The sequence below is a fragment of the Cricetulus griseus genome, chromosome 7 (genome assembly GCF_003668045.3).
Source record: "Cricetulus griseus strain 17A/GY chromosome 7, alternate assembly CriGri-PICRH-1.0, whole genome shotgun sequence".
NCBI lineage: Eukaryota > Metazoa > Chordata > Mammalia > Rodentia > Cricetidae > Cricetulus > Cricetulus griseus.
The window spans coordinates 131830129-131841838 of NC_048600.1; the positions used below are offsets into that span (position 1 = coordinate 131830129).

Consider the following 11710-nt stretch of genomic DNA (forward strand, 5'->3'; position numbering starts at 1 on the left):
TCACATCACGTCTTCATGTCACCCACATCCCCAGCCACCGTCATGCCCAGCATTGCCTCTCCCTCCCATCACCTCAGGCTTGTGTGCCATCTGTCCTAGCACTCCATCTGAGTTAGCAAGAGAACGCCCGTGCTGCTGGAGCCTGTCAAGGAGGTGTTGGTGGAGACATGCCAGGGCCGTGAGACCAAAGCCAGGAAAGAGCTTCCCAGAGTGGGGCCTGAGACCCTACCCCAGCAGAGATCTGTCCCCAGAAATTCAGGCCCAGGCCCCCTGGCAAGCCTGGAGCAAAGGAAGGTGTTTTATATCTGGCATGAACTGGCATGTGTCACTCATACCAAATTTGTCACCAGGGTGATGGGCTGTGGGTCAGCCGCCCAACCCACTTCTGTGGTCTCCAGAACCAAAAGCATAGGGACTCCGGGAGCCCCGCGTCTTACTGGATCACTGTGTACTGGAGTCCCTTCTAGCTGGGTCGCTCTGCCTGCTGGGAGCCTCTTGTTGGATGTTGAACGAGGGGGAGGGCAGTCATTGCCACAGGTTCTGCCCCACCCCTCCTCCTCGCAGTAGTGCAGGTACAAGAAAGCAGGGGCACTTGACTGGCTCCTTGTGGGAGTTCACCCCTCTGTCTATGGTGTGGATCCTGGTTTCCTCCCCGACACGGAAAGGCTGACAGACATGGGCAGGCTCTCCAAGTATCCAGAGAAAACAAGGGAAGGAGCAGAGGGAACTGGTGTGTCCCACGCGGCAGCTCCTGCAGCCCAAGTAGCCACGGGCTTGCCGGCCCTGGATCCCTGCCAGTCATCACCCAAGAGGCTGTCAGCCTTTAGCACGCCTTGGGCTGCTGTTACAGGGTTGATCCTACTTGGCCCTCACTGCACAATCAGTGAGACATGGGCAAATCCATCTGGAGTAGAGGTGTGCTAATCCCGGGACTGTCACCTGGTCCTGATGGGGGGAGGCGGCCAGGGACTTCTGCAGTCCTCCTCCCTCCTCCAGCTGTCAGTGCAGATCAAGCAGCTCGGGACAAGTGATAAAAGATCTTCCTAACCTGTCAGAAATCAGTCAAAAGCTGGCTTTTTGTCCATGCAGTTTGTCTTCTAGAAGGTTCATCTGTCATCCAGCATCCGTCTCATTCATGTGGTAGAATATGCATGGTTTTACTGTTTACTCTTTTCAACGTCACTTTTTAGAGGGAAGCTCGTTAGGTTCCAGAAGCTCCCGGAATGCAGGGTTCACAAAGCTATGTGGCAATATCAGCTACCAGATAGGAAATTCTCCAACCAGCTGAGCTGGCTTCATCTGTAGTCCAGGGATACCGCTCTCTACATGCTGGGATGGGCTTCTCTGTAATACAGCTGCCTTCAAGTCTTCTGTCAGTAACGCTAATAAACTTGCCGCTGTGCTAAGCTACTTAGTGGAGCTTGTTGGTCTGTCACTGCCACTTTGTGGGATGAGGTGTTTGCTCACGTCTCAGGAAGTCACATAGTACCAGGACACACCGTGGTGTTTACAGTTTTGGGGGGCTTTTTTATTTTTCATCTATTATGGGTCTAAGTCTGACACAACTGCTCCAGTCCATGTTGTGACCAAATCCAGAGGGTGATAACATAACTTCCTAAGGGAAGAAATGCAGTTTGTTGTGGCATTCCCTGTCCCAGCAGCAATGGGGGGCAGTTACCTTACCCCTCCCTCCATCAGGGGTCACCCTCCTCTACCACACATTGCAGTTTCAAGGAAGTATGCAGAAGGACAGTGAGGGACTAAGGGGATGGATGACACGCCTAGTCAGCATCAGCCAATTAACCCGGCACCAAAGGGATGCCATGTCACGGCCAGATTACCCTCATCCCAGGCTGCACCCAGCCTGACTTTAGCAGTTGTGGAGTTGCCCAGAGATTGTCACATTAGCAGACTACCAGCACCAAGCAGCTCTCACAAGGCTTCCAAGCCACCCATGTCTTCTCCAGCAAGCTCTGTTCAAATCTTCTCCTACTTTTGAGCTGGGTAGTTTAACCCTTACACAATGCTCATTTTATATCACTGGCAGAACACACTTCCAATGATGGTGGCTTCCGTATCAGCTCATACCTTGCTGGTCAGTCTCAGAGGCCGCAGGCTGTTCTGCTCACATGGGCTGTTAGCAGACTCAGCTACAATTTAAGTGCAATTGTCCCCTGCTATCTGCAGTCAGCCCTCACCTTCAAGGCTCCAAGGCTGCTACAGCAAGGTCTTCCTCCCAGTCTCCTCAGACCCCGGTGTCCTGTCGAGCACATGCCATCAGGGTCCTGACCTTCACAGGACGTGAGTGGGTGGGCAAACCCTAGGGGGGCTTCTCCATCCCCAAGCCTTGGCTGAGTCACATTCGCAAGGTCCAGTTCACCGGGTAATGTGACAACCACAGCATCCACAACTTAAAGAACCTCCAAAGACTTTTTCTTTCATGAACACATGCTCCTTCCGCTGTCTCCCAGTTTGTGCTTCACTTTTCTACCTTGGTGCCACGAGAAGGTGTCGCTCTGACAAGTCCATATCATAGCTCTTTTCTGTCATCTTCAGCTTCTGCAAGCCTGAAGTCACTATTTTTCTTCTGACTTCTACCATGGATTTTGTCGTCTGACTCTGATTTTAAAGATCTCAAGTTGGATTCTGCCCATAATGTGGAGTGAGGGAGAAACGGTTGGTCTGCTCACAACCAGAGCAGGGAAGCTGACACCACAAGAAATCTACACACGCTCATGGGAAACTTTCCATATTTAATGTAAAAGGCTTAAAGCATTGCATTATTTACATGTGGGTTAGAAAAGATGGCAGCACCCGAGGGTCATCCTGAGGGGCTGTGAGAGACAGTTCATGTAAACCCATTCAATAGAGGCTTCCTGTTTCCAAGGAGGAGCTCACGACAGGCGTTGTTGTATCCAGGCCCTTAGTGCCCCAGCTTCAGATCAGGTCAGCCACTGACGGAGAAGAAGGTACATTAACAACGCCGTATGCCACATCCCCAGCCCTGGTGAGGAAGCTGCCCCACTCCTCCCGGAACACCCACCCTCCCTCCTCCACCCCCACCCTGCAGAGCCAGCAACTTGCCATTCATGGGCATCTCGTCTATCTGGGTGGAGTAGTACTGCTCTATGTCCCGGAGGATTCGGATGTCATCATTCTTCACAAAATTGATGGCCACACCTTTGCGGCCATATCGCCCTGATCTCCCGATTCTTTAGAATAAAATGTGTATGTTAGTAACAGTCTCACAGAGGGGAAGGCCAACAATCTTGAGCAAAGGAAGGAGGCACACACCTGTGAATGTACAGTTCTCTGTTGTTGGGCAGGTCATAGTTAATGATGAGGGACACCTGAGGGACATCCAGGCCGCGGGCCCAGACATCTGTGGAAATGAGCACTCGGCTGCAGAAAGAGAAGCCAAAGGTGAGGGCAGAGCTCTGCAGTTCTATGCAGCCTGGCCAAGGCCCTGAGCAGTCACATCACCCACCCACCACCAGAAAACCTGCTACAACTATTTAAAATGTCGGGTCAGCCCCTGCAGGAAAACAGGACTTTTGCTTAGCAAAAATCCTATTATGACTGGGCGTTGGTGGCGCACACCTTTAATCCCAGCATTTGGGAGGCAGATCTCTGTGAGTTCCAGACCAGCCTGGTCTACAAGAGCTAGTTCCAGGACAGCCTCCAAAGCCACAGAGAAACCCTGTCTCGAACACCCCCCCCATCCTACTATGAACCAGAACCTACCGATGACATCATTTTACAATACATCTTAAGGTCAACCCACGCCACTCCCATACTACAGCAGCTGCTCTGCACAAGTGGTGCCAGCTGTCCACATGGAGGCCAGAGACATGCCTGGTCCTCACCAACACGACAGATGTGCATGGACAAGGGGCTTGAAAACACACTGCAAGAACACAAGCTCTCACGTGAAGACTAATTAGTGAGACAGTGCCACACTGACACTGTGAGTAAGAAACCATCTATTGACATGGGTACCGGAAAGAGGGAGGACTCTGTTTCCACTGCAGGTTAAGGAAAAGGAGAACCCTGGGGATGCTCAAAATAGAGCAGGTGTGTGTGGCTTTGCTGCCTTGAGCTACATCAGGACTGGGCCAGGAAGAAGGGAGGAGGGCACAGCAGCAAGTGAGGCACCAGAGACTGGACAGTCCACAGACGGCAAGGGGACTCAAAGATCAACCGCTGAAACCAAAAGAAAAGCATCCGGAGAGGCTGCAGGCAGAAGCAGCCCAATGGTTGGTAACTGACAATCCACCACTAATCAACAGCCCCCACAGGGCAGCGTCCACTCAGCAGGAAACAAGGTGAAAGCACCAGGACAGCACTATCTGCCCTGGCACAGGAGCCAAAGCTGCCAAAGGCCTACCTGGCACCCGACCGGAACTCCTTCATGATGGACTCTCGCTCTTTCTGGGGCATGTCTCCGTGCATGGATGACACGGTGAAGTTCGCTTCTCTCATTTTCTCTGTCAGCCAGTCAACCTACAGTCAGATCAAGAGATGAGCTCATCTACCAACCAGAGACCTGTAAGATGGCAGCTCTCATAGACAGATACACAGGGAACTCACCCACCAACAGCCGGGATAGGCATGCCTAAGAATTCTCTACAGGGAACACGCCCAGACTGCCCACAGGCTATCATCACATCAACCTGCTGGGCCTGAGCCTCAGCTTAAAACAAAGACATCAAAATTATTATAGAAAAATATAGTCAGTGCCCATTTTTACATCTTAAAAGATGGGTCTCCTTATGACTCCAGAAACCTTCCTGCCTCTCCTCCTCAGCAGTTCTCACACTCGGCCAGCTCTGCACCAACACAGGAACCCAGAGCCGAGCCAGCCCCGCCCGCCTGACTGACAGGACACTACAGAGGAGGGGAGGGGCGGGATGGGGCGGGGCGCACCTTCCTCTTGGTGTTGCAGAAGATGACAGCCTGGGTGATGGTCAGCGTGTCGTAGAGATCACACAGAGTGTCAAACTTCCACTCCTCTCTCTCCACTGCCACAAAGAACTGCTTGATGCCTTCCAGAGTCAACTCATCACTGCAAACAGATACGTGTTCATCCTCATCACTCTTCAAACCAGGACCCGAGGGGACAAGGCCACCCTAAGAGCCCCCGGCCCGCATCCTGCCAGTCACATCACCCTACCACACAGGGCTGCACCCTGGACATGGAGCTCACACTTGGAAATGGAAAAGGGTAGGGACCCTCAACGCGAGCGATGAAGGCATGCATCCTTACCGCTTCACCAAGATGCGGATGGGGTCAGTCATGAATTTGTTGGTCATCTCCAGGATCTCATGAGGCAATGTGGCACTGATGAGAACCACCTGGGTGGCAGGTGGCAGGTACCTGTACACATCGTAGATCTGCTCCTTGAAACCTGGGACAAGAGGAGACCAGCTACAGCTTTAAGGCTGTCATTGGGAGAGTCACACTGCCAGGTCTTCAGGACATCAGTGGTCAGAGCAAGTTCACAGGTAGACACCCCAACCTTGACCCACAAGCTACACCCCAAACCCACTCAGTAGTGTGTGCTGAAAACCAGGCAGTGTACAGTGCCAGAGAAAACAAGAACACTGTCACCCCAGCTGGGACTGGTCTCATAGACCTTAGCCATGAAAACACAACAACAGGAGTTTTAGTTTCAAAAACCTCCCAAGACACATTGTTTCTCCCCAAAGACGATCACATCTCCAGAAGGTAGAGACTTCACTGTGAAAACTTAGGACAAATATGTCAGCAGAAAATCCTGGTCACCTTACCTTTGTTCAACATTTCATCAGCCTCATCCAAAACCAACATCTTGATAGCCCGGGTCCTTAAACTTCTACGGCGAATCATATCTAGGAATCAGATTTGGAAAGAATTACACGCGACTCTAAGCAAAGAGCTGTTTGCGCTGGTTCCTGTGGGCCCGTAGAGCCTCTCCCTGTACACACTACCAGGGACCCAGATGCAGAGACCCACCACTTGGCACATGCAACTCAACTGCCATGCCATGGCCTTGATGGGCCTCATCGGCACTACCCACAGCCCAGTTCTCAACCAAGGTGCTCACCAAAGACACGCCCTGGTGTGCCTGCCACAACATGCTGCCCATAGTCCAGCTTCCGAATGTCCTCTCCAACATTGGTGCCCCCGATGCAGGCATGGCACTGGACATTCATGTAGTCCCCCAGAGCAAGCAGACCCTGAAACAAAGCAGGGTTACATGCAAGGCACAAGGCCAGACACATCAAAACTGTCATTTCCACTCTGATTTGAAACAACCAAGTACCATTTACTCATATGATGATAAAACCACAAGATCTCTTTCCTCTGCTAAAATGAAATTCATTTTGAGGGTTTCTTACTACTGAAGTGGTGCCTATCAAATGCAGGGTATGTTACAGTTCAGAATCCCATCATATTAACTTATTAATGATATTGTATCCTTCAAGATACAGTATCATTATTTGATTCAAATGGATTTTTTTTTCCCCTGTGAAAAAGCTGTCTGCCCTCACCACCATCTTTAATGTAGGGGAGCACTCTACCAGCCCAAACCACCATCTTTAATTTCTTACCTTCTGAATCTGTACAGCTAACTCTCTTGTTGGAGCCAAGATCAAAGCTTGGGTTTCTCGAACCTGGTGAAGGGGAATGGGGAGAAAAACTTGACTGAACAGAAGAATGGGTTTTCTTGTAACATTTTCACATACTCTTGCCCCTTCCCTCCACTGTCTTACAAACGTCCCCTCTCTGCTTTCATGCCTACCTTTCCAAAAACAGAAAATCGAGATTCTGCATGAGCAAAAACCTGGTATCTGTCCAAGTCCAGCTCTAATCTCAGTACTGTTCACACAGCTTACTATAAGCACTGAGCTACTATAGATAACCAGCTAGAATTAGCTTTGCTGCTCTTTCCTAACAGCCTTGCAAGTCCAGCAAGAGTGTGACACAATCAGGGCTCTTTCTGCATATATGTTTTTGTTTTTGAGACAGGGTCTCTCTTACTTTGTAGTCTTGCTGGCCTGGAATTAGCTATGAAGAGCATGCCGGTCTCAAACTTAGAGATCCTCCTGCTGGCTGGAATTAAAGCTATACAACCACACCCTACCTAAAACCTGTATTCTGTACACACAGCACTGGCAGGAGCACAGACATCCCCTGGAGTTAAGGAGTTTGTTGTGAGTGTGAATCACCTGGATATCCAAGCACTGGAGGACTGAAATGCTGAAGGTGGCCGTCTTGCCTGTGCCAGACTGAGACCTGTTTAAGAAAGCACAAGAGTAGTTATCAGAGGAAGGCACCCAATGGCACTGTCCTTGCTCTGGTGACCCCGCCCTCAGCAGTGCTCCAAAGGCCTGGCTTCACATTGGGGCAGCATCTTTCTAGATGTCCCTACCTCTTCTTTTTGTTTTTTCTGTTTTATTGAGACAAGGTTTCTCTTTGTAGACCAGGCTGGCCTTGAACTCGGAGATCCACCTGCCTTGCCTTCCAAGTGCTGGGATTAAAGGCGTGTGCCACCACCGCACGGCTATTTTCCCACCTCTTACTCCAGCATCTTAACTTCAAAGATAAAACCCAAAGTACAAGGTCACAACTTTTACTTTTTATTTTTACTTATGCTTCTGTGTGATTGAATGTCACACGTGAGGTGCTTTCAGAGCCCAAAAGAGGATGCAGAATGCCCTGAAGCTGGAGTCACAGGCAGCTGTGAGTCAGTGTGGGAACTAAGAACCAAACCTGGGAAATGAGCAAGCCATCACCACAGCCCCCAGAGATACAACTGCTCTGTAAATTGTTACAGGGTGAAAATAATGATATCGCTTGTGCACCAGGAACAAAAGAATTTCAGAAAGTGACGCAAAAGGTCTCCCTTCCTTTAATGCAACTGGCACCTAAGATTTTGGAGTATAACTTAAAAAAAAAAAAAAATGTCTTTTGAAAATTAAAGCAAGCCAGGCAGTGGTGGTGCACTTTAATCCCAGCACTTTGGAGTCAGAGGCAGGCGGATCTCTGAGTTCCAGGCCAGCCTGGTCTACAGAACAAGTTCCAGGACAGGCTTCAAAGCAATACAGAGAAACCCTGTCTCAAAAAACCAAAGGAGAAAAAAAAAGAAAATAAAATTAAGGCAAATAACAGTTTGGAGTATAGTTCAGTACCCAGCATATGGAGGGGGGAATAAAAAAAAAAAAAATAAAGCTACTAAAAGAGTATCTTGGGCTGGAGAGATTGCTCTTCCAGAGGACCCTGGTCCAATTCCCAGCACCCACATGGCAGGTCACACCTGACTGAAACTCCAGGTCCAGGGCTTCTGACACACTCACACAGACATATATGGAGGCAAAACACTAATGAACATTTAAAAAAAAAGTATCTTGCATAAATCTACACTGAGTAGGAGAGCAGTTGCTCAGTATGTGCAGTGACCTGGATATGACCCACAGCACCAAGCACCTTCCCAAAATATACATGGCTAAAAAAAAGGGGGGAGGGCTTTTCTAGATAGGGAAAAAAGTCAATGCTGAGCTGGGGGTGTAGAGAGGACAAGGCAGACTCATCTTCCCACAGCCTCACTGACCCAAGTTGGCTCTCAGCACCCACAACTTACTGTGCAATGACATCTCTCCCCTTAATTATCTGCTTGATAGCACGCTGCTGGATCGCTGAAGGTTTCTCAAAACCTGCAAATACAGAGAGGAAAAAGACTCAGCCCTCATACTGTGACAGCGTAGACACCACACAGCACAGGCTCCCTGGGGGCACACATACATACAGGCTTCTTACTGCCAGCCCAGGCCGCCAGGTGAACCACGCCTTACAGACTGGCCTGGAAGATGACCTGTGAGGACAGTGTCTACAGAGCAGCACTGAGAAGGTAGAGGCAGGAGCACCAGGAGTCCCAGGTCCGCCTAAGCCACATGAAACCCCCTCTGCGATAAAAGTCATAAATCCAGAAGCACAGAGGTTGCTCCCTTTCCTACTGGCGAGCACTCCAATCCACTTGCTGCCTGCCGTCCCCAGCATGACGTGGGCACCGCATGCTGCTCTCACCTGGCTGTAGCCCCATTATCTAGGCACCACCCCTAGACAGACGAGGCATGGTTGTGCACTCCCTAAATCCCAGCACTCAAGAGGCAGACAAAACTTACATTGAAAAGCTATAGTTCTTTTTTTTGTTTGTTTGTTTTTTGTTTTTCGGGACAGGGTTTCTCTGTGGCTTTGGAGGCTGTCCTGGGACTAGCTCTTGTAGACGAGGCTGGTCTCAAACTCACATAGATCTGCCTGCCTCTGCCTCCCGAGTGCTGGGATTAAAGGCGTGCGCCACCAACGCCCGGCCTTATAGTTCATTTTTATACTTTAAGCTAGCAGCTGGGCAGTGGTGGCTCACACCTTTAATCCCAGCACTTGGGAGGCTGGATCTCTGTGAGTTCGAGACCAGCCTGGTCTACAAGCCTGAGTTCCAGGGCAGCCTCCAAAGCCACAGAGAAACCCTGTCTCAAAACAACCGCCCTCCCCAAAAGGTTGTAGCTAGCACACCTTCCCAATTCAACACAATACCTATGATGGTTATCTTAGTGGTCAATTTGACTGCATCTGGAATTAACTAAAAACCATTTAAAGTGGGAAGACCCACCTTCCCCGTCTGCATAGTGAGTTCCAGTTCAGCTAGGGCTATGTAGAGACCCTGCTTCAAAAACAAAACAAGGGTGGGGGGGAGATATGGTGGTGCAGGCCTTTAATCCCACCACTCAGGAGGCCTGTGAATTCGAGGCCAGCTGGTCTACAAAGCTACAGAGAGAAAACCTGTCCCAAAAAGAAAAAAAAAAAAAAAAAAAAAGAACAAAAGCACCATCTGGGAGGCAGGGGCAGGTAGATCTCTGAGTCTGAGGCCAGCCTGGTCTGCAAAGAGTTCCAGGGCAGCCAGGGCTACCATGAAGACACCCCTTCCCCAGGTCTGGAAAGAACAAAACCTAACAAAACAGACAGAGCGCAGCCTCCCTCAAATGCTCCTAAGCACACAGCAGCCACATGACGCAGGGCTGCACTCTGCCTGCCACTGCCACCAGCAGACCCTTCAGCCCCAAAGCATCCCCAGCATCCCTTCTTCTGCGGCCCGGACATCGTCCCGCCTCCTCCTCCAACTCGCTTCCCTCCAAATCCGGACACCAAACTAAACGTTCAAACGGCAAACCCGACCCTACCGCCTTTCCGCATTCAACTGCAGAGGCTTCGGGGTGGTCTAGGAGCGAGTCTCACCACACCTCTCACAGCCTGGCCGCGGGCGTCCTCCGTGCGCCCCGGGGCTCGCTCTCCTCTAACTGTCCGCGGCCCTAACGGGGCTGAAACCCCGCAAGGCCCGACCCTGCGGGACCCACGGCCTCGGGGCCCGGGGCGGGCTCGCACTCGGCTGCCGCCACCCCAGCGACCGGGCGAGCCTGGCTGGGCGGCCCGCGGGAGAGCCGGGCCTGCGCTCCGAGCGGCTCGCACCTTCTCCGCCACCCCGCCCGGCCTCCCCGCGCCGCGAGGCCCGCGCCCACCGTAGGCGTAGATGCCGCGCAGCAGGTCCTCCCGCAGGCCCATGGTGTCGAACGTGGGGGTCACGTCCACCTCCTCGCTGGTCTCGAACTCCACCTTGGTCATGTCCTCCTCTTTGAGCAGCCGCTTCCGCGCGGAGCCCGACGTCGCCATCGTGGCCGCGGCCGCCATGATTCCGACTCCGCCGAGCGCCGAGCGCGAGCCGCGGCGGGAACCGGAAGCAGGGCTCCGACGCCGGCGCCGGCGCGGGAGGCAGGAAGTGACGCCACCACGGAGCGACACGGCCCTCCCAGAGGCGGGAGGCGCCTGGTGTGGCGGAAGCGGGAAGCGCGGCGCCGGGCGTGGGCGCCGCTCCCGTTCTCGCGAGATCCAGCGCAGCCGCGTGATGTGCCCCCGCGCCGTCGGTGCGCGCTGTGGGGTTTAGGAGGCTCCGGGCAGGGGCGCGGGGTCCCCGGGGACGCGGCGTGAGGGACGCCCTCGCTCAGCACCGCCCCCGCCCGCGTTGCCATGGCAACCCCGTCCCCCGCGCGTCTGCGCAGCCAGAGCCGTGTGTCTGGCTGTGCCCCACGTGAGTGTGTTCCTGGGAAACGCTCGCTTACACCTGGAGGACACTCAACTGCCAAGAGTGACTAACGAGACCCTCCTGTATGTGTGCACACTCACACACACGTGTACTCACACACTCACGTGTGCACACTCACACTCATGTGTACACACACATATATACACACATCACATGTGTACACGCTCATGTGTACACACTCACACATGTGTACACGCTCATGTGTACACACTCACACATGTGTACACACACACGTGTACACATTCACACATGTGTACACACACACGTGTACACATTCACACATGTGTACACACTCACGTGTACACATTCACGCACGTGTACTCACACTCATGTGTGCACACACATATATACACACATACACATGTGTACATACGCATGTGTACACTCACACACATGTGTACACACATGTGTACACACTCACACTCATGTGTACACTCTCACACACATGTACTCACACTCACGTGTACACACTCGCGTGTGCACACTCGTGTGCACACTCACACTCGTGTGTAAACAGACACGTGTGCACACTCACACATGTGTGCACACACACGTGTACTCACACACTCGTGTGT

The 11710-nt window shown here is 52.0% G+C and overlaps 1 protein-coding gene across 1 annotated transcript; it reads right to left on the reverse strand.

Annotated features, from left to right (window-relative positions):
• Nucleotides 1-2733: 2733 nt before the first annotated feature.
• Eif4a3 (eukaryotic translation initiation factor 4A3) lies at nucleotides 2734-10785 on the reverse strand. The gene is made up of 12 exons (XM_027425497.2): nucleotides 10555-10785; nucleotides 8625-8697; nucleotides 7213-7279; nucleotides 6595-6657; nucleotides 6087-6219; nucleotides 5791-5871; nucleotides 5267-5408; nucleotides 4927-5065; nucleotides 4388-4503; nucleotides 3295-3402; nucleotides 3085-3212; nucleotides 2734-2954 (listed from the first exon to the last, which is right to left on the reverse strand). Exons 1-12 carry the CDS (start codon nucleotides 10721-10723, stop codon nucleotides 2938-2940), a joined length of 1236 nt encoding a protein of 411 aa, XP_027281298.1. The 5' UTR covers nucleotides 10724-10785; the 3' UTR covers nucleotides 2734-2937.
• Between the last annotated feature and the right edge of the window lie 925 nt (nucleotides 10786-11710).

Bases quoted from the DNA above. Each gene is read 5' to 3' on its own strand.
- Eif4a3 (XM_027425497.2), bottom strand. From the start codon at position 10,723: ATGGCGGCCGCGGCCACGATGGCGACGTCGGGCTCCGCGCGGAAGCGG. The intron at 5,066-5,266 runs GTAAGGATGCAT...ATCTGTTTGCAG, and splicing joins ATCCGCATCTTGGTGAAGCG to TGATGAGTTGACTCTGGAAG. The intron at 3,403-4,387 runs GTAGGCCTTTGG...CTCTTTCTGCAG, and splicing joins GAGTTCCGGTCGGGTGCCAG to CCGAGTGCTCATTTCCACAG.